The 23552-nt window shown below is 45.0% G+C and overlaps 8 protein-coding genes across 8 annotated transcripts; 4 read left to right on the top strand and 4 right to left on the bottom strand.

The window, feature by feature from the left end:
• Window positions 1-1486: 1486 nt before the first annotated feature.
• C8R40DRAFT_1167153 (uncharacterized protein) lies at window positions 1487-2079 on the bottom strand (the record flags this gene model as incomplete). The annotated part of the gene is made up of 3 exons (XM_046230959.1): window positions 1487-1514; window positions 1575-1936; window positions 2008-2079. 3 exons carry the CDS (start codon window positions 2077-2079, stop codon window positions 1487-1489), a joined length of 462 nt encoding a protein of 153 aa, XP_046089509.1.
• A 3125-nt stretch (window positions 2080-5204) lies between these two features.
• On the bottom strand, window positions 5205-6219 carry C8R40DRAFT_1066877 (uncharacterized protein; the record flags this gene model as incomplete). Its single annotated transcript, XM_046225829.1, has 4 exons — window positions 5205-5840; window positions 5893-5964; window positions 6027-6086; window positions 6154-6219. The coding sequence occupies 4 exons, from the start codon at window positions 6217-6219 to the stop codon at window positions 5205-5207; spliced, it is 834 nt and encodes a 277-aa protein (XP_046089508.1).
• A 658-nt stretch (window positions 6220-6877) lies between these two features.
• C8R40DRAFT_1158992 (flavonol synthase/flavanone 3-hydroxylase) lies at window positions 6878-8094 on the top strand (the record flags this gene model as incomplete). The annotated part of the gene is made up of 5 exons (XM_046229814.1): window positions 6878-6943; window positions 6990-7100; window positions 7150-7236; window positions 7291-7911; window positions 7966-8094. The coding sequence occupies 5 exons, from the start codon at window positions 6878-6880 to the stop codon at window positions 8092-8094; spliced, it is 1014 nt and encodes a 337-aa protein (XP_046089507.1).
• Window positions 8095-9006: 912 nt separating this feature from the next.
• C8R40DRAFT_761110 (polygalacturonase) lies at window positions 9007-11109 on the top strand. The gene is made up of 15 exons (XM_046236146.1): window positions 9007-9278; window positions 9339-9355; window positions 9413-9427; window positions 9495-9569; window positions 9628-9676; window positions 9727-9784; window positions 9843-9910; window positions 10026-10063; window positions 10116-10156; window positions 10210-10350; window positions 10406-10536; window positions 10607-10637; window positions 10694-10755; window positions 10817-10911; window positions 10971-11109. The coding sequence occupies exons 1-15, from the start codon at window positions 9101-9103 to the stop codon at window positions 10989-10991; spliced, it is 1020 nt and encodes a 339-aa protein (XP_046089506.1). The 5' UTR covers window positions 9007-9100; the 3' UTR covers window positions 10992-11109.
• A 408-nt stretch (window positions 11110-11517) lies between these two features.
• Window positions 11518-14268, bottom strand: C8R40DRAFT_760899 (P-loop containing nucleoside triphosphate hydrolase protein). Its single transcript, XM_046236145.1, has 9 exons — window positions 14095-14268; window positions 13340-14042; window positions 13161-13289; window positions 12987-13094; window positions 12824-12925; window positions 12549-12612; window positions 12293-12459; window positions 12142-12225; window positions 11518-12045 (listed from the first exon to the last, which is right to left on the bottom strand). Exons 1-9 carry the CDS (start codon window positions 14106-14108, stop codon window positions 11914-11916), a joined length of 1503 nt encoding a protein of 500 aa, XP_046089505.1. The 5' UTR covers window positions 14109-14268; the 3' UTR covers window positions 11518-11913.
• A 229-nt stretch (window positions 14269-14497) lies between these two features.
• On the top strand, window positions 14498-14846 carry C8R40DRAFT_1089374 (uncharacterized protein). Its single transcript, XM_046227442.1, has one exon. The coding sequence runs from the start codon at window positions 14544-14546 to the stop codon at window positions 14769-14771; it is 228 nt and encodes a 75-aa protein (XP_046089504.1). The 5' UTR covers window positions 14498-14543; the 3' UTR covers window positions 14772-14846.
• A 5234-nt stretch (window positions 14847-20080) lies between these two features.
• Window positions 20081-20807, top strand: C8R40DRAFT_1234992 (uncharacterized protein; the record flags this gene model as incomplete). Its single annotated transcript, XM_046233374.1, has 3 exons — window positions 20081-20164; window positions 20250-20504; window positions 20529-20807. The coding sequence occupies 3 exons, from the start codon at window positions 20081-20083 to the stop codon at window positions 20805-20807; spliced, it is 618 nt and encodes a 205-aa protein (XP_046089503.1).
• A 222-nt stretch (window positions 20808-21029) lies between these two features.
• On the bottom strand, window positions 21030-23230 carry C8R40DRAFT_1089361 (uncharacterized protein). The gene is made up of 10 exons (XM_046227441.1): window positions 22885-23230; window positions 22720-22816; window positions 22467-22661; window positions 22253-22386; window positions 22131-22182; window positions 21973-22055; window positions 21811-21909; window positions 21645-21742; window positions 21410-21568; window positions 21030-21332 (listed from the first exon to the last, which is right to left on the bottom strand). The coding sequence occupies exons 2-10, from the start codon at window positions 22750-22752 to the stop codon at window positions 21175-21177; spliced, it is 1011 nt and encodes a 336-aa protein (XP_046089502.1). The 5' UTR covers window positions 22753-22816; window positions 22885-23230; the 3' UTR covers window positions 21030-21174.
• Window positions 23231-23552: the final 322 nt, after the last annotated feature.

Below are 23552 nucleotides of genomic sequence, written 5' to 3'. Positions count from 1 at the left end.
AGTTGAAGGAAAGAAGGAGAGAAAGCCTGAGCAAGTGTGATCCGAACCTGATATTGGCCAGTATGCCGATTGACAAATAATCTGGACCCGACTTCTCACTCGTTCTCCACTCCTCTCGATAGGTTATTCATCTCGCGGTTCATCATGATGGTACTGCCATTTCACAGTACCAACAAGTAGATTGTAATTGTTTTTTCAGAAGTTCACTGGCAGTGCGAGAGATTCTGATTACTGTTTTTCCTCCTCTATCTGCTCATCTTCCCGTAACCCAGGTTCGAGTCCTACTTGGACCTTACTGATTTCGGTTTGAAATTCTTTTTCCTTTCGAGTCTATATCAACAGATTTGTATTGAAGCCTGAGCATTATTTCTCTTACACGTTGTCTACTAGACGGAAGATTTATCCTACTATGCAGCATAATCCAACGTCGCGTTGGTCCCATCTGAGGCCCATCGCCGTATGAAGGAGCTAGTGCAGGTTTTCGACCGAAGGTTCGGAAAAACGACTTGGGAATGCGCTGGGAGGTTGTCCAGGATATGGATGCGCACAAGGTGAATTGATGGATTGGGATTTAGATTCGTTCAATGACTACCTGTAGACGTTGTTCGATGGAATATTTCGGGGAGAGGTTAGGAAATTAGTCCTCAGTCCCGTTACTATCAGGCTTCTCGGGCTCTGTCTCTACCACGGCTGCCCAAGACGTGAATCCAGCCGTCTCATCCTACCTAAGGAGGCCCACAGATTATGTTCGTGAATCGTCACCACAATGAGCCTTCTCGTGAAGTCAAACACAGGATTGGACGGCAAGCTCTGGAAGGGTTGAAGGGTGGGAGAAGGATACCGACACTGTTGACGAGAACACCAAGGCATACCGGTTAGACACTTTGAGATCACTGAATAAGGCAGATAAGACGACAGAGGCACTTGGAGCGCTTCATAATCATTATCAGAGCCCATCCGCCACGCCTTCGGTAAAAACTCCTACCGAAATACGTCGGCGACTTTAGGCAAGCTAGTACTTATTTACATATCGCAGTTCAAGTTGTCCATATGCATGGAGATGGTTCCAGGGTACGGAGAAAAGTGTAAGATACGACTACTTGAGAAGCGTTGATCAGCAGATAAACGTTTCACTCAACGACCCGCTCCTACCAGACAGAGCCTATCAGGACCACGAAAGTAAGCACTTCACAAGTTCACATAATACCACGAGTACAACGGTACCACTACATACATAGACTCGAAATTTCTTATCACCCCCTCTTTCAAGGGCACGTACAACCAGTGTACGACCTCCCATCGAGAACGCCGTGACAGTCCACAATCTGAATAAATTTACATTCACTTAAGACATGAAGACAGCTCATCATGAAGAAAGAGGACATACAGAAATTCAACTTGGGTAGACGTCTGCAATTATGCTCAGCTCTGAACGGACGGATTCGACGATGAGTTCTTGATGTTCGAGCAATCTACAAAGAAAATTTTAACTCACGCCAAATCTCGCCGGGTTGCTGAACGAACAATGGATTAGCCTTGACAACGAAAAGAATGGCACCGAAAGCTTGACTTACTAGTCCTCAACGGTAACGTCTCCAGTAAAGATTGGGTTGCCCCGGGAGGAGACCCTCGCACTGATTGGACCTCCGTCTCCGGATCCAGTCCCAAAAACAACATTGCAAGGTAAAGTTGGCAGACACTTGGTACCCCCTATGAGGGTGAATAGGAGGTTCATCTGCTCACTGGTCGGCACATTCTCTGCGAGTATCACAAAATCACTCCCAAGTCCCAGGTCTGTACCATGCTGATCGAGAAGGCTTTGCGCCATAGCAAGAAAGACGGTAGATTGCACATGGAGGAGGGAGCCTTGACTGTTGTCGACAAAGTCAACTATGACCTTGGCCTGGGATCGACGCAATTGCGATACGACATGGACCTAGAGGATTTCAGGAGGCGTGGGGGTCAGGCTATATTTGGATCAAGAAGGTATATGCAGAATATACGCACAGGCAAAGGAGCAGCGCAAACCGTAGAGACGAGTCCGAAAAAGAGACAGACGAAGACAGAGCTGACACGCATAACGAGTGAAAGAGATAAGATAGTTGGGGGAGTTCGAGATGTGAGGAGTGCGAGTGAAGGGAACCGGAGGCAAGACCAGCAAGCTGAAGGAATTGGACGTTGGCATTGCTCTATTTAAGCATGCGATTCGTAGCCGATGTAAGATCGATGTCACCCAGGGCTGATGGGAAACAAATATCGAGGAATATCAACCGGCTAGCCTTTTTAGATAGGTGAACCTTTGCCTTCATTCTTCCTCCAACTATACCCTACTATACCTCAGGTGCCGGTCCCCAAGAAGAACACATCTTACCATTCAAATCAGAGGTAAGAAAAGCAAAAATAAACCCAAGTTGATCAGTCAGAGACTCGAGAGGAAGGAGAAATGGTGATATTACACCGACGGACCATGCGACGGAGGTTGCCAAGAGGTAAGATGGGCGTGCCTTATTTGAGGAGTAAAATCCCCGTCGTGTTGCGATAAGCCAACCTAGCAAACCTTTTGGAAGGGCAATTGAGCCAACGAGAAGGACAAAGTCTTCGAGAAATGTCCACTGAACGGAGAAGAGAGACTGGGTCCACGAGAAGCCGGACCGACGTAACCGATTCTAGATGGTTATCCTTGGCTATCAACTAGGCTGTGGGTACCATCTGGTACCATATGCTAAGAGGATGGTGAGTTGCTGTGGAACCTTCAGAACGGAAAAAGTTCAAAGTGTGCCTGCACATCAAAACGTCCAAATCCGGGGTAGAATGTGGTACATAGAATAGACTTTGCGGAGCGGGGGTGAATCTTCATATTGTTCTGGGGTGGTGCACTGTGGTGCAAAGGTATATCCTGTTAAGTGCTTTCCTACTTAGCTGACTCATTGATTTTGCAGATCTCTGGAGGCAGTTACTAGGTCTCTCTTTCGATGTACTGTTCTAGTTTATCTATTTTGTCTCAATGCAAACCAATGCAAGCTTCCGTCAGCCTGAGAGCATTTGTGATAAGATCTGCGCTCTGCAGCCTACTGGGCAATTTCAGTGTTCACGTAGTCAGCTATAGTCAGATGTCAATTGGTAATTGAACAGTGGCTGAATCGATGACATCGGTGGGAGGTACGTAGGTAGTTCAGAGGGAACAGGAGATATGAAGGAGGTAAGAGGATGTAATCATAGTGTGAAATAAAGGGAGGGGTTGAGGATAGGTAAACATCGAGTTTATGCTGAAGGGTATCGGGAGAAGGATCGATAGGGTATCGGAGGAAGATTGTGGGGAATGTACGATAACGTATGGAATGGTACGATGGAAGAGACGATGAAGACAGAATTCCTCGATTTGTCAAGAACGCCTTGGAGTCAAAGGCATTGGGGATGAGAGACGTAACAGGAGGAGAGGAGGAAGGGAGAGTAATAGAGGGATCTATGAGATACAGGATTTAGAGGTGAATGGAGTGTGAGGCATTAGCCGCGATGGATGAGGATGATTGGTTAGTATGAATTGTAACGTCGGCGATAACGGGTGAGTAACGACGAGTGACGGCTATGGTACGGAGAAGAGGTGAAGAAGACGGGAAAAAGATTTAGAAATTCGTCAATGAAAAGAAAGTCAAACAAAGGAAAACGGCAACTCACCTGTAAATACGTCTCTGAGTCTTTCGGGAAAACAAAGTTGATGACGACGTTCACAGCCCAAGTAGATAATTTGGTTGTCGGTCCGACCCAGTCATCGTCAAGATGCGTGGAGATGGGCAAGAGACAATTATGCAAGAACCAAGAAAATTGTTAGCATCGATTGAACGCGTTCAAAGAATCCGGTGATGCCGTGAACGCAAATGCGTACACTGTTGTCCAAGTTGCAGAAGATGATGGATTGGTTAATTTGAAGCTGTGAATTGGATGAGAGGGGTTTGGATTGAGAAGGAGAAACAAAACAATGAATCATTCCACTAACCTTGCTAAAGAGTGTATTCAAACAATGTGAGGTGAGTAACAGCCAGCCGCATAGAGCGAAAAGCTCACCATCAATAACTCGTGCAACTCGCTGAACAGCGGTATCTGAAAAAACTGCATCGATCAAGACGCTCATTGTGGCCGTATCAGCGTAATTGCCATGGAAGCGTAGGGTACTTCCACGGCAGCCATGTTCGCAAGCCACTCAAGAGATCTGACCGGGACAGTAAAGGCATTAATCGATGACCGCTCGGAGTTTTTATAAGACGTGCTTCCCTAAAGTGCGGTATGTCAGGGAGGTGAAGGCTGAGTGAAAATTAGCACACGCACTGTGCATCCCACTCTACAACCCGAAGCCTACACAGCTGGACTAGCCGCTTGCTCCGATAGCTCTGCTTCCGGCGGTGCGTTGCTGAACAAAGTAGCGAATTTTCGTGAGCGCTGAGTTGAGGGCGTCTGGGCCGGTTTCAAGGAGCAGGGCGTAAGGTTGTTGTTACAAAAAGCTCTGAGAGAGGAATAGAAAGCAAGGTCGCGGCGGTAGGCGGGGGGTTCCGAGGTGGCACCAGCTCGTCACATGCTGTGTTCTCTTTGCAGTATATCGATGATGTGGGGAACCAGTGGCAGGAGCGTGCACCATATGTTCGAATTCCCTCCATCCACTTTTCTAGTGGATCAGCCCGAGGTTCACGAGCAGGTGGCCGGATGAGGCTAGGTGGCTCGAAAGGGAGAAATTTCGGTTGGGATAGATAGTATTTCCGGTGCGTAAAGGAGGAATTCGACGGACTACGTATAAAGAATAGTAAAAAGATTTTCAAGTGCGAGAATCAGAGAATATCTGAAAATAAAGAGGTTCGGGGGCTGGGGTGATGGTGGTTGTTGTTGTTGTTGTTTCATAACCCCCCAAGGTGGCGAAGCTTGTATTTAAGGATGGAGAATGGGCTGTTGAGCGGTGACGGCTTGCCACGTCGAGGGATTTACGCCAATTACCTATCAAGATTGTTCTAAGGAGATCGAGTTATATATGTTTTTCTCCATTCCGCTTGTTTACCTCGTGCGAGAACTTTCGTGATATGGGGGGAACGAGGGAAGGAGTGGAAGTCACCTCTGCGAATTCATTCCGAGGAAACAGAAAAAACAAGTACCTTGTGAAGGGTACACAGTGCATGCAGAAAAAATTTGCATCAGTGGGGATACGGTATGATATTCCAAAACTATATTGGTGGAATTTGAGTAACAACCCCATCCTTATTTCTGAGTTCTGATATACGTCTCTTGCCAGATTCGTCTTTGCCCCATCTGATGATCCCTATGCATCTATCCTCGGGCTCACCCCTCACCTGTCCCTCACAGTAATTTGTTCCTTTTCCTCCATAATCGTACTCGAGCTTCAAGAGGAACTTGAACTCCGTTGTGTTCATCGTATCCGGGTGGGCGGCGGCTGGGTACATGTACGGGTTCTGATGATTTATGAGATAATTCGTTAATCCCCATTCGTATTTAGCGGCCTGGTCAATAAGGTCAACTGCTTCATCATGAATCAACGTATCCATTAGGGAAACTTCGTTATCGCCTATTCGTCCGGTTTTGATCCCGTCCCAGGTATAGCTCAAGAGCGATACCAGTGAATTTTTCCGTTCGGGTGCTTTTGGCTTCTGCTTTGGAACGTTAGCAACTGTTCTTGGTGGCTCGGGATGCGCTGCAGCAGTCGATTTGGTAGGGTGCCCTGGTGCTTGGCCCGGATGATGTATCTCTTCCCACTTCTCGTCGTCATCTTCGTCACTACCCACCTCATGCCAGCCTTCGCTGATATTCCTTGAACGAGCTTCCATCACCGAATGACTATCAACCTGGATTTGTTTAGATTATATCACCGAAGCACATACAAATCGCAAGACCAACCGGTACGACTATTTGAGTAGGGTGGCTTAAAGCGCCGATGGTTCTTATATCGGGATCAGAACTGCTCTCGACCTAGATATATCGACCGCGTGTTTCAATGACTTCACCTTGCTTGAATGCAGTAGGCCACTTACGTTGGAACTCTGGGTGATGCCTGTTGTAAACTCAGAAGAGGCTATCACATTGCTGCTGACCTATGTAGATATGCGGAGTGAGCATTGGATGTTCAATGCATGAAAAAAAAACAGGTAGGTCACTTACCGGTGCACCAGCAGCACCAGAGACGATCCCGAGGAGTAGATAGACAAAAAGTTGATTGAGATGCATAACTAGGATTTGTCGAGGAAACGGAAAGTGCTGTGTTTTGAGAAGAATGAGATCTAGGAGAGGAAAGACAAGGAACTCGACCAGCAAGTTGGGGATTTGTTTGAAGGATCAATCACCTTCTTTATACCTCAACCAGATACGCGAGACTGGATCAGATAGCATCATGCAATGCCAGTGCTACCAGGTGCTACCAGTGTATTATACCCTGATTATACCGCAAGTTTTGAAGATATGCATGTTTTTACGCGAGGCAGGCTTTTACAAGAGAACAGCAGGGAACAGCCACATCGTGCAACGTCAGTAATCGCCACAGCAAGACAAAGCACTCCTCTAGTGTTGTGGGACCTGCTTGGCAGTTCCGTTTCCATCCAGTAGGCACCAGTGACCAGTCTCTACTTCCTATCTTACAAATCTGATGCGCTGTGAGCAGAGTCGCCAAGAACTCGTATTTGTGAGAGTTCTGATAGGTCTTGATGCATTGTGCGCAGCCTTCCGATGGAGAGTCATATTTGTTGTGAAGTGCAATTGAACTTCAAGAAATGTCGACTGGACGAAGAAAACGGACTCGGTCCAGCTGGGTTCTCAAATAGAGAAAGTTAAGTTAAAGCTATGCGAAAAAATACGCCCTGCTTACCGGACCGGCATAACCGACTCTAGAATGGCTTTCAACAGAGAATCACTGCCCACCGTCAATTTTGTAGACTTTGGAGATGGTACTTCGAAGGTATGAACCAGAATTGTCCATAATTCCAGTGCTAACATCACTACAGAGTGCTCTTGATATTGGAAAAAAGCTCTTTGAAGCTTGTAGGGACGTAGGTTTTGCCTATGTTATAAACACTGGAATCCCTCAAGGTCAAATTGATGGAATGTTTGACTGGGTAAGATGTCAGATGCAATGAGATTGCAGCGTTCTTATGGCACCATAAGTCGGCAAAACTGTTCGCGTTGCCGATAGACACCAAACTCAAGGCGCCACATCCACCGGAAGGATGGAAGCATCGTGGATACAGCGGTGTATGTGCTCACAAGTTCTTTCTGTTTCAAGCTGCTCATTCAACAGTGACTTAGATTGGCCGTGAACAAGTTTCGCAACTAATCTTCGACCCTGATGAACTTCGAGCCATTCGTGCCGGGAAATTTCCAGATTTCAAGGAATCGTTCGACTTGGGCAGTGAGGATTCTCAAACTCTCCCAAATAATTGGATTCCGGACGAAGACCTTCCAGGTTTTCAAATTCATGCGACAAATTTTTACAACACTTGCCGCGAATTCCAACTCTCCATCCTCCTTCCTGCTCTCGCACTTGGCCTCGACCTTCCGAAAGACTTTTTCCTCGGCTATCACGAAGCAAACGAGAACCAACTCAGGCTATTGCACTATCCCGGTGCTCCTACCAGCGTATTCGAGAGTGGCGAGAAAGGAAGGATCGGAGCACACACGGATTTCGGAACCGGAACATTGTTATTCCAGGATGATTGCGGTGGTTTGGAAGTCGAAACTCCATCGCAGCCTGGGGTCTTCATGCGTGTTCCGCCGGTACCTGGGACTGTGTTGTTTAATATCGGAGATTTTCTGATGCGGTGGTCGAATGACACCCTGAAATCGACCCTCCATCGTGTTCGTGCGCCGCCGAGGAGGGATGGACAAGGTGATGATGGTACAACGAAGGAAAGATTTTCGATGGCTTATGTGTGTGCGTTTTGTGTCTTGCCATAATCTAAATGCTAAATGGGGACCTTGCAGTTCATGGGCGCTGACAAGGAGAAGACCATCGAATGTCTTCCGGGATGCTCTGGTCCTGACAAACCGAGAAAATATGAGCCTATCAAGGCTGGCGAATACATAAATATGCGATTGAATGCGACATATTAAATGGCACAGTTTGTATATTCGTGGTTTCTGGTTTTGTAAGCCTACCTCTTTCGCTATCATGCTGTATCGCGATTTCCAGTTGTAAACTTTACCTTCTACTTGTTTGTGATCATAAGCGATTGTGTACACTATAGCCTTGTCTCATTCCCACTCAATCATAACGTTTACTAGACACGCAATGCGCTAGAATGTGCTTCGTCATTTCGTTTCTACAACACCAATGCTCGCATTCAAGCAATGTGGCTTGACTGAATTCTATGCCTCGATCCACAGCTGTCGAAAATCTTTTGACCCGGAAACTGGAATTATTGGGTATGACCGGTGGACGGTCTGTCACGGTACGCTCTGAATTTTGCTATTGTTTACAATAGAATCTGAGGGATGATCCGTCCACTCTAGTTGGATGTCGCTCATATAGGCCTCTGTCGCGTCTGTAGAAGACTTAACTAATTGCAGACAGTTGCAGACAGCTAGAAGAGTTGCACATGCAGGCAACCTGGAAGCGACATTTCCCTCGCGCAAATCACGGTAAAAATCCCTTGGACAACCCTGCGTGCCAAGTATTCCTCACTTTTAAGATATCTCTTTTGGGCTGGTTTGGGACACTTGTGACCTTGTACGCCCAAGACCCAATAAAGAATTTGAACAGCTCCCTGCCCTTGGCGGGCTCTTGGGCCGTCTTGGCGTTGATTTTACTCTGGATGGACCTGGATGGACCTGCCTCTCGTATGTACTTGATGAATCTGCAATAACACCTGCCTGACCCCCCTTTTCGTTTGGATAATTTTCGGGAGCTCTCCTGCTGACTTGCTGCTCATTTGTGATATTTCAATGCTCTTCAGGCTGCATGCCTGCTCCGACCTCGCTCTGGCTCAATACTGCGGTCCGTCCCCAAGTCCAGTATGAGGTTTCCTGCGGGCCGTAGAAGGGATAGTCGTTCATGGCTTAAAAGCGTCTACGGAGACCGTGTATTCCTTGAGTGTTCTCTTGAAACCCCTGCATCGACATGCTGTCTCTCGTCGCTTTTACCGCTCTCGCCTGCGTGCTGACTGTTGGTTTGGCTTCCCCAACTCAGACTACACAAGCAAAACGCGCGACTTGTACAGTCAATAGCGTTGCATCGGCAGCAGATCTTTCCGACTGTACTAGCGTTGTTATCACTGCTTTCAGTGTTCCCTCCGGCGGTAGGTATTGACAAACCTTCACCCGACAACTACTTGTCTGATAGCTGATCGAAAATACAGAAACAGTCACTATTAAGGTAAACTGTATTTCTCTGATTGCACCCGCGACTCATTGTCGGCGATAACGTGCTTAGGCTGCATCTGGCGCGGTAAGTTTCGATCTTTTCAGCTTTGGCTTCTGGGAAGTGTACTAAAATACGTTTCTCCATGCCGTAGTCGATTACGATGACGGGTTCCGTAACATTCTCCAAGACTACCGCTTCTGGTCCTCTTTGGACATTTGATACCTCCGTAAGCTATCAATGCAGCTATGTTCAAGTATAAACTAACTCTACCCCTCTACTCACAGAACGCTAACTTTAATGGAAACGGCTTCAGTTTCAAAGGAAATGGCGACTGTTCGTGTTTTTTAATGGATGGTGCTATGGTTAACCTGAATATGTTGCAGTATACTGGGATGGAGAGGGTACTAGCGGTGGTGTCACTAAACCGCATCCTTTCATCAAGCATGTTTATCTCGTTTTGCAGCAAAAAAAATCATTACTGAACAATTCAATGACACAGATTTGAGGGGTATGGATCGTTCACCGACTTTATCATCAAGAATTCGCCAGCACACGCTATCTCTGTCGGTAAGTTTAACCGTTGTGTCCCAGCTCCGCAAAAGTCGCTGATGCTATAAAGGTACGACTTCGACTTCGAGTTTCACAAACGTCCTCGTCGACAATCTAGACGGTACTTCGTTAGGGAAGAACACGGATGGTTTCGATGTCTCGGCTAGCGATGTCAGAGTTCTGAGCTGTATGCCAATTGGAGAAGCGCTGACTCTCTTTCTAGCTTACCATCAGCGGATGCAAAGTTTACAACCAGGATGACTGGTAGGCTGATATGTAAACACGTTAAACAGGTTCATTGATTAGCTGCGCTACAGCATTGCCATTAATTCTGGCAGCAACATTGTTTTTGAGAATAACTTCTGTTCTGGAGGACATGGTATCTCCATTGGATCTATCGCGACTGGGAAGACTGTCTCTGGAGTTACAATCTCCGGAAATCAGGTCGAGGAGAGCATGTGAGTAGATATTTGATATCTATCGCAAATGCTCTGGACAAGGATTTTCCAATAGGTATGGAATGAGAATCAAAGTGGATAACGATGCCACATCTGCCTCGGTCTCAGACGTCACATATTCTGGAAACACCATATCCACCAATGACAAATATGGTTTCCTTATTACTCAAAGTTACTCAGCAGATTGTGCGTCCATGTTTACTACCTATGTATGCTCCGCAGAGTCCAGCGTCACTAATGCAGTTTCTCATAATAGTCGGAACTCCCGGAACTGGAAGTACCATCTCGTGAGTCTCTCCTGGTATATATGTGACTGAACATATGATATATGTACCTCGTACAGTGACATCAATTTCACGGGCAGTCAGACCAAAATCACTGTGAGCGGTAACTATCCGCGTGTTGGTACGTGCTCTTGAGCTTCTATGAACTTCTGTGAACGTGCTTTACTTGGAATTCGGTTTAGGAGTAGACTGTGGCCACTGCTCCGGGACCTGGAATTGGGCTGAGCTTGTTGCGAGCGGGGGTGAATCTTCTGATATTGTCCTGGGTGGCGCGAAGGTATGTCCTGTTCCTTTCGAGTGCTTTCATAATCAGTTGACTCTTTGGACGTTTTGCAGATCTCCGGAGGCAGTTACTAGGTTTCTGTTTCGATGTACTGGTCTAGTGTATCTATTTTGTGTTTCAATGCGTATCAATGCAAACTTCGATCATCCTAAGAGCACTTGTAAAGAGATCTCATGTTTGACACTGCAGTGTGCAGCCTACTGAAATTTCAGTGTTCACGTAGTCAGCCGTAGTCAGATGTCAATTGAAAAATTGAACGGTGGCTGAATTGATGACATTGGTGGAAGGTGCGTAGATATTTCAGGGTTAACGGGAGATATGAGGGAGGTAAAGGACTGGGGCAAGGAGGAGGGAAGGAAAGGATGTAATCAAAGTGTGAAATAAAGGGAGGGGTTGAGGATAGGTAAACGTTGAGTTTACGCTGGAGAGTATCGGAGGAAGATTGTGAGGAATGTACGATAACGTATGGAATCGTATGATGGAAGGACGAGGAAGACAGAATTCCTTGATACGTCAAGAACGGCTTTGAGTCGAAGGCATTGAGGGTGAGAGACGGAAGATGAGGAGAGGAGGAAGGGAGAGTTATAGAGGGATCTATGAGATACAGGATTTAAAGGTGAATGGAGGGAGAGTGAGGCATTAGCCGCGATGGATGAGGATAATTGGTTAGAGTTGGATCTGGCTGGATCGCGTAAGAATTGTAACGTCGGTGATAACGGGTGAGTAACGAGTAAGTGACGACGAGTAACGGTGTGATAGACGATACGATACAGTAGAGCTTTGTAATGCGAGCTTTGAAGAAAAGAGACAAATAGATAAGCAAGTAAACGGCGTGAGCGGTATTGTACCCGCGAAATCAGCCAGAAGAGAGAGAGGGAAGGCAGAAATGATGATTCAGATAACGGGCGGTGAATGGCGGTATAAGGCTTTGGGGGAAAAAGACGCAGAGTAGGATGCTTCGGTTGGAGGAGTTGATGGTGACAGTTATTGTCTAATTCATCTCCTTCCTCCATTCAAGGCCATCATTTGCTGTTGTTGTTGCAATTGCAACGCCCTCTGCGCCTGCTCTCGGAGAACAGCTTGTTGCTGGAGTTGTTGCAGCTGCTCTCGTTGATCGCGTGGCTGTGACTAGAGGGAGAGAAATCAGGAAAGAGTTAATTCGCGAGAAAGAGAGGGGCTGGGTGGAATAATGTGATTTGAGTAACGAAAGACTACAGCACATACCTGTTGTTGTTGTTGTCCCTGTTGTTGCTGTTGCCTTAAAGCAGCCTCCTTCTGCTCTTTCTCCCGCCGTACTTGGATCGCTTGCTACACAACGAAAAAAATTAAATTGGGATAAATTGCATTGATCGGTGAGCAAGGAAGTGAAACACACCTCTTCCTCAGTGCTACTGAGAGAAACATATAGCCCTCTATCAACCTCTCGGGGTATAGGCCCTATCTCCGTGCTGAGCTCGCGTTCGATGCGGTCGAGGTTGAAGCGGTCTTCGTATGTGACTAGGTTGATGGCGAGTCCGAGGTGGCCAAAACGTCCGGAACGACCTATGATACGGAGAAGAGGTGAAGAAGACGGGAAAAAAGATTAAAAAACCGTCAGAGAGCGAGTCAAACAAAGGAAAACGGCAACTCACCGATCCTATGTAAATACGTCTCTGAGTTTTTCGGAAAATCGAAGTTAATGACGACGTTCACAGCCTAAGTAGATAAGTTGGTTGTCGTCCGACGCGTGGAAGTGATGGGGAAGAGACAATGATGAAAAAACCAAAAAAATGTTAGCATCGTTTGAACGGTCGAAGAATCCGGTGATGCCGTGAACGCAAATCCGTCATAACTCATCCCGATATTAATTTGATGCGCCACCCCGAGCCATCCGCCGAAGATGAAAATAACGTAGAACCCTGCTCACCTGAATGTCGATACCCCTAGTCAAAAGATCACTGCAGACAAGATTTCTGCAAGTGCCTGAACGAAAATCGTGAAAGACACGGTTACGGTGAGATTGGAGCATCTGTTCGACGTCGTGAATGGAAAGATCAAGATACAAAGGGAATGGGTGTTGTAGAACGCACCTTTGCATGACTGTAGAAACAAGAGTATCCTAACTCTGTAATCTTTTTCGCAAGTAGTTCGACACGGTTTGTGGAGTTGCAGAAGATGATGGATTGGTTAATTTGAAGCTGTAAATCGGACAGGAGGGGGTTGGATTGAGAAGAAGAAACAAAACGATGAATCATTCCACTAACCTTGCTGAAGAGTGTATTCAAACAATGAACCTTTTGTCTTTCTTCGACGTAGGCGTAGTATTGAGTGACACCTTTCAGAGTAAGCTCATCCATAAGGTTGATTTCGTACGGGTTTTGCATGTGTTTGTCCTGCGTACAAGTAAGCAAAATTGAAAGGCTCACAAACAAGTCATGCTCGCCTTGAAGTCCTTCACAATCATCGGAAAGGTAGCACTAAAAAGCATGACCTGCCTCCCCGATCCTTCCGCTTCTGCTCCCTCCTTTGATTTTGGAAGATATCCCAACAAACTCTCCATTACTGGTCCGAACTCTGGACTCAACAACTTGTCGGCTTCGTCCATAATAAACACTCTGCAGCCTTTCCCTAGATCCGCTACACCCTTGCCAGCCAAATCCAATATACGGCCTGGTGTACCAACAAGTACATGCACAGGCTGTTGTAATCGCAAAATATCGTCTTTCAGGGTCGTTCCGCCAGTCGTGACCATGACTTCGACACCCATATGCTTCGAAAGCATTTTCGTCACGCTGGCAATCTGCAGCGCAAGTTCACGAGTTGGGACGAGGACAATGCCTTGGATGTATGGTTTCGATACGTTGATTTTGGATAAGAGAGGAATAATGAATGCAGCAGTTTTTCCCGTGCCGTTCTTTGCGCGAGCGAGAATGTCCCGGCCACTAAGGGCGGTAGGAATGGCAGCCTCTTGGATTGGTGAAGGCCGTTCGAAGCCGGCTTCGAAAATACCCATGAGCAGAGCCCTAGGTAAACCCATGTCTTCAAAGTCAATGTTGAGCGAGGTGCCTAATACATCTGACGTCTGAGGCCGTGTGTCGCGGGGTGGTGGGTTGAGTGTTGATTTCCAGTCGGATGCTTGCGAGGGGCTATATTGTCGTCAGCCAAATCTAAAGAGAAAAGAAAAAACGGAGGACGTACTTGGTATTTGCCATCTCTATGATGTCTGTTCTTTCTATCGCGTTGTCTTCGGCAACTTATTTTCGTCCGGATGTTGTAACGGATACAGCTGAATGAAGTTTTGATTCTCAGGTTTTCGAATGTCTTTTAGGTAGTCGGTTGAGCTGCGCTGTTGAAATATATCGAGGCGTAAGTCGAAAAAAGTTCTACCCCCACCCTTTCCTAATGAGGAACCATAATGATTAACCTTAACCATAATCCCACCCATGCAAAGTTGAAGATACAATGTACATAAATTATTGTAAGTGAATCTCAGGTATTTACTAGGCTCCACTGCCGTGGATGGCACCCTGCTTGGTACTGGATGCTTTTCATTACATGAAGATAATAATTTTATTGCAAGTACTACAGATACAATGTAGCATGATAATCAGTACATACATTGTATTGCAGGCATTTACAGTTTTGACATGGTGTTCTGCTGTTTCAACACCAACCTCTCTACTTTTTTGCCCAGTCCACCATCTCTGACAATGTATTTTGACCACAGATGTCTGCCAGTACCTGCATCAGTGAATGTGTCCCACAGCCCACTGCAATGCCAGCCACAATCCAATGTGTTCAATGCCTTGTTTTCCATTCTCAAAAACTGTCTTTGCACATGCAGTGGAGGCATCATATATGGACCTGTGTGTTGAGAGGAGTATTGAATTCAATGGAAGAAAATTTTGGAGGGGAAGTTGCAGGGCACATAAGAAAAGGAGTGTCTTGTGGGAAAGGTTATCATTGCAGGGAGGTATTGAGCATTGAAGAATGATACACAGAAATTTTGACTGCAATTAGTGCATATTTGGGAGCCACAGGAACAGCATCTGAAGAAAGCATCAATAGCAATGGGATAAGGGACATGATGTTCAAAGGGTAGCAAGTGTTAGCATAACGATTTGTTAGTGTAACGATTAACTTAGTTGATAGCGGAACAACTGATATTGTGTAGATACCTGTTAGCATAATGATTAACTACTGTGAACTTAGCAGGTGTGTGTCTGAATGTACTGCTGAGCTCACCTCAGTTGATAGCAGAACAACTGAGGGAGCTTGCGCATCTCTACTAGGCATTATATAGCTGGTGGTACTGTATAGTTATATGGTAAGCACAGCGTATATGTGTATGGATGGTCGGTGTAGTCATAGCTTGTCTTCTTGTATATATGTACAGAGTATGCGCCAACAGCAAGACAATACAATTTTGGGTGGCCACAGAGGGTACATGAATAATGAGATGGAGGTGGGTGGCAGCAGAGGGGTATGGAGAATTAGCATGGATAAAATGATTAATATGCTTTGGAGTTCCTACGGAGGAGTAGGAACAGTGAGTATCATGCAGAGAAGTGAGAAAGCTAAACACTGATAATGTAGAAGGTGCACCTCAATGTCAATTCAGAAAGACAAGCTGGAGGAAAAAGGGTGCAGTGCATAGACTGGAGTGTGCAGGTGTACCTGCATGAAGAGTAAAACTTTAAAATAGAATACATATTTCTGACTAGATATATGCATTTAGCTGTAATTTATGGAAGACTTGTCCATATGAATGGAGGCCATTTCTTGCTTATGTGAGATTTCACCATATATAGGTCAATAGTCACAGCAAGATGAAATCCAATTTATTTGAACAGTGACATCAGGTGGTTTAATGCATGTGATATAGTGGCTTGTGTAACTTTTCTTAAATTCTTTCTTCCACATGCAATTGCAGGCCTGTTAAGATCATATACACTGGAAAGCCATGCCAAGGGCCATTCAGTGTTTAAGCACAGAGGGTTGAATGGGACAGTAGTGAAATTATTAACAACACCACTGTCTTGCCGTTAGTCCTTGGAGCAAGGGTGTAGGGATGAAAGACAAGAGGAATGAGGAGCAGCAGTGACACTGACACGCCTAAATTTTGGCTAGACGTCTATGCTGTGAATTGTGACATTTTCACGTATAGATTCGTATCAAGAGGACTGTAATTGAGACCCAGATTGACAGTTAAAGTCAATACTGAATCAGTCTAATAAGTTGAAGGGACCATATACCCATACTACCACAAGTTGGTTAGTTTACCCATCCCCGATACTACCTTCAGATAGCAGTCTACCTGTTTGTCAAGCAGGATTATACCAGACTTGGACTACATCTGAAGGATGACCATTCACATATGACATACCAAGGGTATTCTTATTGGACCTTACACTAGCAGGAGTTTGGAAGAACTTACTCAAGTGACCATGAGCTGAGGATTGACTCAAAATGACTTTCTAGAACTCAGGAATTATCAAATACTCCTTCTAGGACGAGATCATGCATTAATCTAAAAGACTGCAATTTAGTCTAATAGACTAATCAGGTTGCATGGTTGAGGAAAATGACTAGAAGAATGATTGAAGTACTGCGAGGCTCCGATGACACGCCTAAATTTTGGCTAGACGTCTATATTGTGAATTGTGACATTTTCACGTATAGATTTGTATCGAGAGGACTGTAATTGAGACCCAGATTGACAGTCAAAGTCAATACTGAATCAGTCTAACAAGTTGAAGGGACCATATACCCATACTACCACAAGTTGGTCAGTTTACCCATCCCCGATACTACCTACGGATAGCAGTCTACCTGTTTGTCAAGCAGGATTATACCAGACTCGGACTACATCTGAAGGATGACCATTCACGTATGACATACCAAGGGTATTCTTATTGGACCTTACACTGGCAGGAGTTTGGAAGAACTTACTCAAGTGACCATGAACCGAGGATTGACTCGAAATGACTTTCTAGAACTCAGGAATTGCCAAATACTCCTTCTAGAACAAGATCATGCATTAATCTAAAGGACTGCGATTTAGTCTAATAGACCAATCAAGTTGCATGGTTGAGGAAAATGACTAGAAGAACGATCGAAAGACTGCGAGGCTCCGAAGACATATCAAATGAATGTCAAAGAGTCCTGACGTAGAAAACATTGAAGAATGCAATTAAATGAATACTATGCGTAACTCCCTTGATAGAGTATAGGCACAATGGGTGTCTGTTGAAAGAGAGAAGCAATTAGTTTAATCCAGATGAATCAGATTGATAGGATTAGAATCGAGGAGAGCTGATTTGCCTCCGGACGAGATGACAAACGATCGAAGTAAGTGTTGAACTGCAATGACAGTTGAACACCATTCGAGTCATTCTCTAAAAACAATTAAATTAAATGAATATTGAAGTACCTACCTATGTTTGGAGGCATACTAGAATCTTGGAACCAATATGGGCCAAATAAGGACATGTAGATTCAAATTAAATGGTACCTGACCGATTGTAGAAGTTTCCTTGCGGTTCCAAACGTTTATTGTATTAAATTAATTGTACTGTGCGATTCTATATTCTGTATGTATAAATAGCGATCCGATGTATCTGGAATACAAGTGATTTTGGGATGACATTGCAGTGCTAATCTGTAAAAAGGAAAGACACACTCCCGCCAGACTGCAACCTCTTCGCTAGCAGCCATTCGGGCCCGGCACTTGTGAGTATAGGAACATTGTGTTCTGCTCCTTGTGACTGCGAGAAGTATATCCAGTTGTTGGGTATTCTTCGAACTTAGGATCAGTCGTTGGTCTTAAGGGCAAATCACGCTGTGTGGTTGTGCCAGCACATAGTTCTAGCCCTCCGTAGGGGTCTGTGTGTTTCGGTTTTAATTTACTTTGATTCAAAACCCCAATTCTTGATATACCCATATCAATACAATCAAAGCACAAATCATGCTGAATCTACCTTAATCAAAGGAATATACCGAATCCTTAGAACAATTCAAATTGATTGATCGAAGCTTCTTACTTAGCTCTCAAAGCTTTGCGGAACCTTTGCCAATGCTACCCCTTGCTATTAAATAAATTTGATAGCAGTGAACTCGCATATTGTGTATTAGATTGGTTGGTTGGAGTGCTCATTAGATTCCTTCCTTTCTCTTTCACACAAAAACAAGGCAAGCTCGTTAATGCTGATGATGAGGAGCAGACCAGAGGACTATAAGTTTTAAGATTGAAGTTGAGAGTGCTCAAGGGAGTCTTAAGACTTCAGAGGACAGAGAGTATTGATCTAAGATGATAATTAAACTGAAGAACTAGAGTATGGTACAGGAGTATTTATACCAGCTAATTGGTGTATTGGGGCAGAGAGCTAGACTAGCTACTAGGGGTTGTATACTTAGTGTCTTCATGGTAGAAAATAAGACAATAAAAATAAACTAGGGAGAAAGGGAATGTGTAGCGAGAAAGGACAATAAGAAGGATAACAATAAATGATAGATTTTGGAGTACTGAGCACTAGAGCATGATGCTGAGGCATGGTCTTGACAAGGACACTGCACCACTGTGCGTGGCAAAAACCTGGCTCCTTTCTTGGTGCCTTCCAGGTGCTGATAGTGAATTCTTTTGAGAAAGGCAAAATAAAAGCAAATCTACATAAACTATTCGATGGAGTAACAGGGAGTAACTGAGTGAGAAAATAAGTGTAACAGAGTCACAGTTCCATGATATCCCATGCCAGTCACAAGAAATAATACAATTCAACTCAGTATTACTTTTGTTCAAATAAGGAGAAATTCCCACCATAAAAGGAAATTGGTTTTGCATGGAGTGCCATATATAAGTGTTGGGAAAGTACTCTGTACATACTGACAGCCTCTCAGGGACCATATAACCATGAGACAGTGCTATTACCTGATACTATACAGTTTAGATATATCACACAGTCGGTGGCACCAACTCACCTCAGTTGCTACAGTAACAACTGAGTTTAATTTATTCTAACAATAAGGATGATACTGGATGGATTCCTGTCAACCTTTGCCCAATAATCTGAGTAAATAATTTTTGAACTGGTCTGATGCAACAGACAGACAGTTGATGCGCTGTTCACTTATCCCAGTAAGCAAGTGCAAAACCCTCTAGGGAGGGGTCCGGACCCTTCTGTAGATGGTTCTGCTTGAGTTCTGCTCAAAATCTGTTGATCGGACTAGTTTGCTTAGGACATTAGAAATAATTAGAAATAATTACTGTCCAATAATCCTTATGGGAAGTCACTTCCGTGAACTCCAGCCTCATAATTGCTGGTGTAGCAAAATTATCTCAGAGGTAGCTGCAATACCCTTTGATGCAATTGTGCATCTTTGTTGTCATGTTAGTAGTTGGCACCCAAAGGGTGCCCAAATGTAATACATTCAATAAGTAATGTTATTTTAGAAAACCAGCTGAGTTTATGCCATGCACACAGTGCAGTGGCCTGCAATCCCATATGGCTAATGCAAGTGAGAGTGGAAATGAACATAATCATTTTGGGAGGACTGGTAGGAGGAACACATGAGAAAATACATTCGAGCAATAGATATGATACATAGAAGAGGAAAAATAATGTGGCTAGGGGTGAAGTAGAAGCTATAAAGTAGTATAAGACTGGAAACAAATAATGAGAGAGAGATTAGTGGTGTTTGGCAATTTTGAACCAAAATAAACAGACCTAAACATGACCAACATGTGCCTGCACAAAATAATCTAAATTCCGGAGTGCAATAGACCTTGCAAGCAAGGTGACTATTGACTGACAGTCATCCGAAAACTTCGCCGTGCATACTACTACATAGCTGCTACTAGACTCTACTTCGACAAAGGAAAGGAATTATTTGTTTACGGTTAATCAAGGTGATTGAATAGCAGTGCCTACTCCTCTTGAGCTTTGTCTACGCTCCTCCGTCGGGTGCAACAGTGCTAAGATGCAGCCTGAAACAGCGCGAATTTAGCTGGGTTCGATGGAGAAATTCGTTTGAGGGTCCCGATCTAGGGAAAACAAAGGTATAAAAAAGGACCTGACATTGCCTTTGCATCCCCACAGAGCTGGACTCATTGTCTTTGACACACATCAACTCAAACCCAACGTCGTCGGGACGATCTCTCTGCCTTTCTCACATACCAAAAACTGCGATGGTTTACACTTATTCTGTGCTTACTGCCGTCTTTGTAGTCGGAGTCGCTTCTTCCGCTCTTGCTTTGCCTGTTCAAGGGTCCGTCTGGACTTGGATCTCACGATAAGGTTTATTTCGTTCCTCTTCATTCGTCGATTTGTCCTAACTCCTGATCCCTACCTTCGTAGCGCTCACAAGAACCCAGTAATCATCAGACCCCTACTGTACTTGCTCGCCGTGCGTCCTTAGACGCACGTGGTGGAGACAATCCTTCCGGCTCTGGCTCCCAAGATGCCAAACCAAAATCAGAATTGTTTACGTCTGGTTCTAACAATGTCAATGAGGTAGATTTGTCCAAATCCCCGGCCCTCGAGAAAGGTTTCAACTTGCTCAAAAATCTCCGCAATAAGCAACACTTTGAGCCAGGTGCCCCTTTTCCTCGCGTCGGTGGTCATCTTGATAGATAGTCTAGTAATAATGCATCGCCCTCCGACTCGGACAAACGCGCGCGCCGTAATTACTTCGATGTTCGGGATACAATCTCTGCCACTAGTGGCTCTGACGCTCCCCTCATCATTTCGCCAAAGACTCCTGCAGAATCAGTTTTCACCGGGACGGTGGAAGTGGGTAGTCCCTCCGCGAGCAACGCTGGCCCTATGGGTCCGTTCGAACTCACGGGCCCTGCGGAGTCGGCCTTGCCTCATGGCGGACACCACATTCGTTCCTACGGCGAGGACTTGGATTAGGCTGCTAAGGCCGGGAAGTCGTCTCCATTTTCTTTGATCTCCCGTGTCTTGAATCGCGTTTCATGATCGCCGTTACTCATTTGCATGCCATCATATCTCTTCTTCCTTACACCTTGTGAAAGATCATTGCGTTCACGACAATGAGAAAGTCCCACACAATCTGTATGTAACTAGTTAGTAGGTATTGTGAATGTTCCTTGGGCAACAAACAAATTAGAGAGGTGTGCTGTTCTATCGCTAGTAAACGTAAGGAACGACAATCAACGGTAAATTGTAAATATCCAAGTTGTGTTAATTCACTATAAAGCCATACTACATCTCAACGCCTTCAGATTCTTCTCGAGTCTCGAACGCAGAACAGCCATTATCACAGGGTATCCATTGAAAACGATGGAGCCACCGTATCCTTTCGAAGAATGGATGTTAACTGTGTTGAAGAATTCGAAAGACGTTTCGAATTCAAATTGAAACTGTTTGCAGGTGTGGAGGCATTGCTGGAAGTCAGCTGAAACTTTGGGAGGTCTTCTAACGGAGTGCAAAGATAAGTGCTCAGCTCCCTGCTTATCACAGCGAATATTCTTTGCGGAGTACTTAGAGCTCACCTAACACACTGTTGAATTCAGTTCCCTTCACTGTCAAGTTTGGATCAAGGATAATATCAGTGGTAGCAGCCTCGTCGCGCCATCCTGATACAAACAGAAAGTTGCACAGGACGGTCAGGGAGTATATGCGTCCCATGCAATAGACGATTGACATATATCCTATGCCCCGAAATAATAAGAGTAAGGAAAGGAGAGGAGCAAATTTGTTGTATATTGCTCGAGGACACTTGCTCACCATTGACATTTACAGCCCACATCACCAACAACAACATTGAAGATATTGCTGTGATACTTCCATAGCCTACGACGTAAATACATATTTTTCGGAGCAACCTTGGATTTGGGAAGAAGTCGTTATCTTTCATCGAGCCTTTATTTCTGATGATTAACATAAGACCCACCGTCGAGTGGATAGCTGACGAGCCTTCACAGACTTTAGTTTCCACACAAGGACAAGGGCTAATGAAATGTCTGTCACGGTAATGATAAACGACGAGACACTACCACGTATGCGCATGAATTCACAACCATCTGCCCCACTCACTGGCGCAAAATGTACTTACAATGGTGCGTCCAGCTTTTGCAATACAACGGAGTTGTTTCCCGTCGGAATGAACGCAGCGTCAATGACCAAGATAAACACGAACTGTTCAGTGGTCCAACCACAGACACGGCCTAGGGTCAGCCACAACGACACTGTGTTCAAATTGTAAGAACGAACATTAGATAATATCAGCACGGCCAGCATGCATGTAATGATCCAGTCCTTCGATCTGTATTCGGTTTTTGTTAATATGAAGAGAACGGGCGAATGACGGAATGGTAAATAATAAATATACCCACATTGTCCAATAACGGTGCAAAAAGTACATCTGCTCAAACGTTGTAGCAAGAGTAGTTGTCAGGATCCATATAGCTGTGGGCCAAAGACGATTGTTTGAGGACATTGACTGCGAAGAACTCGAGAGTCGGATGATCTGGATTGAATCCATACCAAGTGCCCGATCATCAATCGACAATACGAAAATTAAATGAAGAATGAACGTTCAACACTCACAAGATACGTGTCCAAACACAACGCAACCGTACATATCGTATCATTTACCAGCGCCCCAATTATGAACCACTTTGATCCCATTCTCTTGGATCTAGTGCCTTCCCTGGCCCAGCTTGTATCACCATTTAAGCGCAGTGTGGTATTGGCTGGCCCGCTCATGGATTTGTCTGTATTCATGCAGCACCACCCCATGCAGTAAGCGCACAACACAACCTCAACGCCGTACAAGCCCATATTGACCCACGACGCGAAGAGAAGAGCTCTGAATACATCGGGACACAGCCATGGAAATTGAGTGATAACGAAGGGATAAATGGACAAGCAGGGCCCGCAAATGATGGAGAGGATACGTACGTGGCAGATAATTGCTTCATGTCGCTTTGATGAAGGGAACCTACCATCTCTTCGTTTTTTGCAGTCAATGAATGTAGAACGTCCTAGACAGTGGTAACGCCCAGAAGCAGTTCCGATTTACTTCTGCCGCTGTTAAAGCAGGAACAAAATGCTGTCGAACGAGAGGAGCCCTTAGAGGAAAGAAAAGGAAAAAAAGACAGGAAAATATAGCGAACCTGATCGGTTTATGTTACCTGATAGTTACTTACACGCCGTATCATCTCGGAGGCAATTACAATACAATTTAAAATTCCAGGCATAAAACCATTTAGCTCTCCAAGTATTTATACTCTCTCTGGTTGGATCGGTCTTGACGAGAAGTAGTTGGGTCAGAGTGGAAGCGTCGTTACAAATGCGAAGGAAATTGTCAGCTGTTACAGCCAGGTTACAGCTATCCACAAGTTTCCACAGCGCACGCACGTTCCCGTGTGACATTTCCTTTATTATAGGCTCCACTGTCGTGGACCACACCTTGCTTGGTAAATATTGTAGATTTAAAATGCGGCGCGCACAGGGCACGCCGCGAGTGGGTACAGGACCTCCATATGTTCAGAATCTCATGTAGATGGAGAATGGGCGAGTTGTTGTGGAACCTTCAAAACGAAACAAGTTCAAAGTGTGCCTGCACATCAAGAAATGTCCAATTCCGGGGTAGAATAGACCTTGCAAGCAAGGTGAAGTTCTCTGCTTATC

The sequence above is a fragment of the Lentinula edodes genome (assembly GCF_021015755.1).
Source record: "Lentinula edodes strain Le(Bin) 0899 ss11 chromosome Unknown C8R40scaffold_6, whole genome shotgun sequence".
In the NCBI taxonomy this organism is placed as follows: Eukaryota; Fungi; Basidiomycota; class Agaricomycetes; order Agaricales; family Omphalotaceae; genus Lentinula; species Lentinula edodes.
This window is presented reverse-complemented; position numbering and strand designations above follow the sequence as displayed.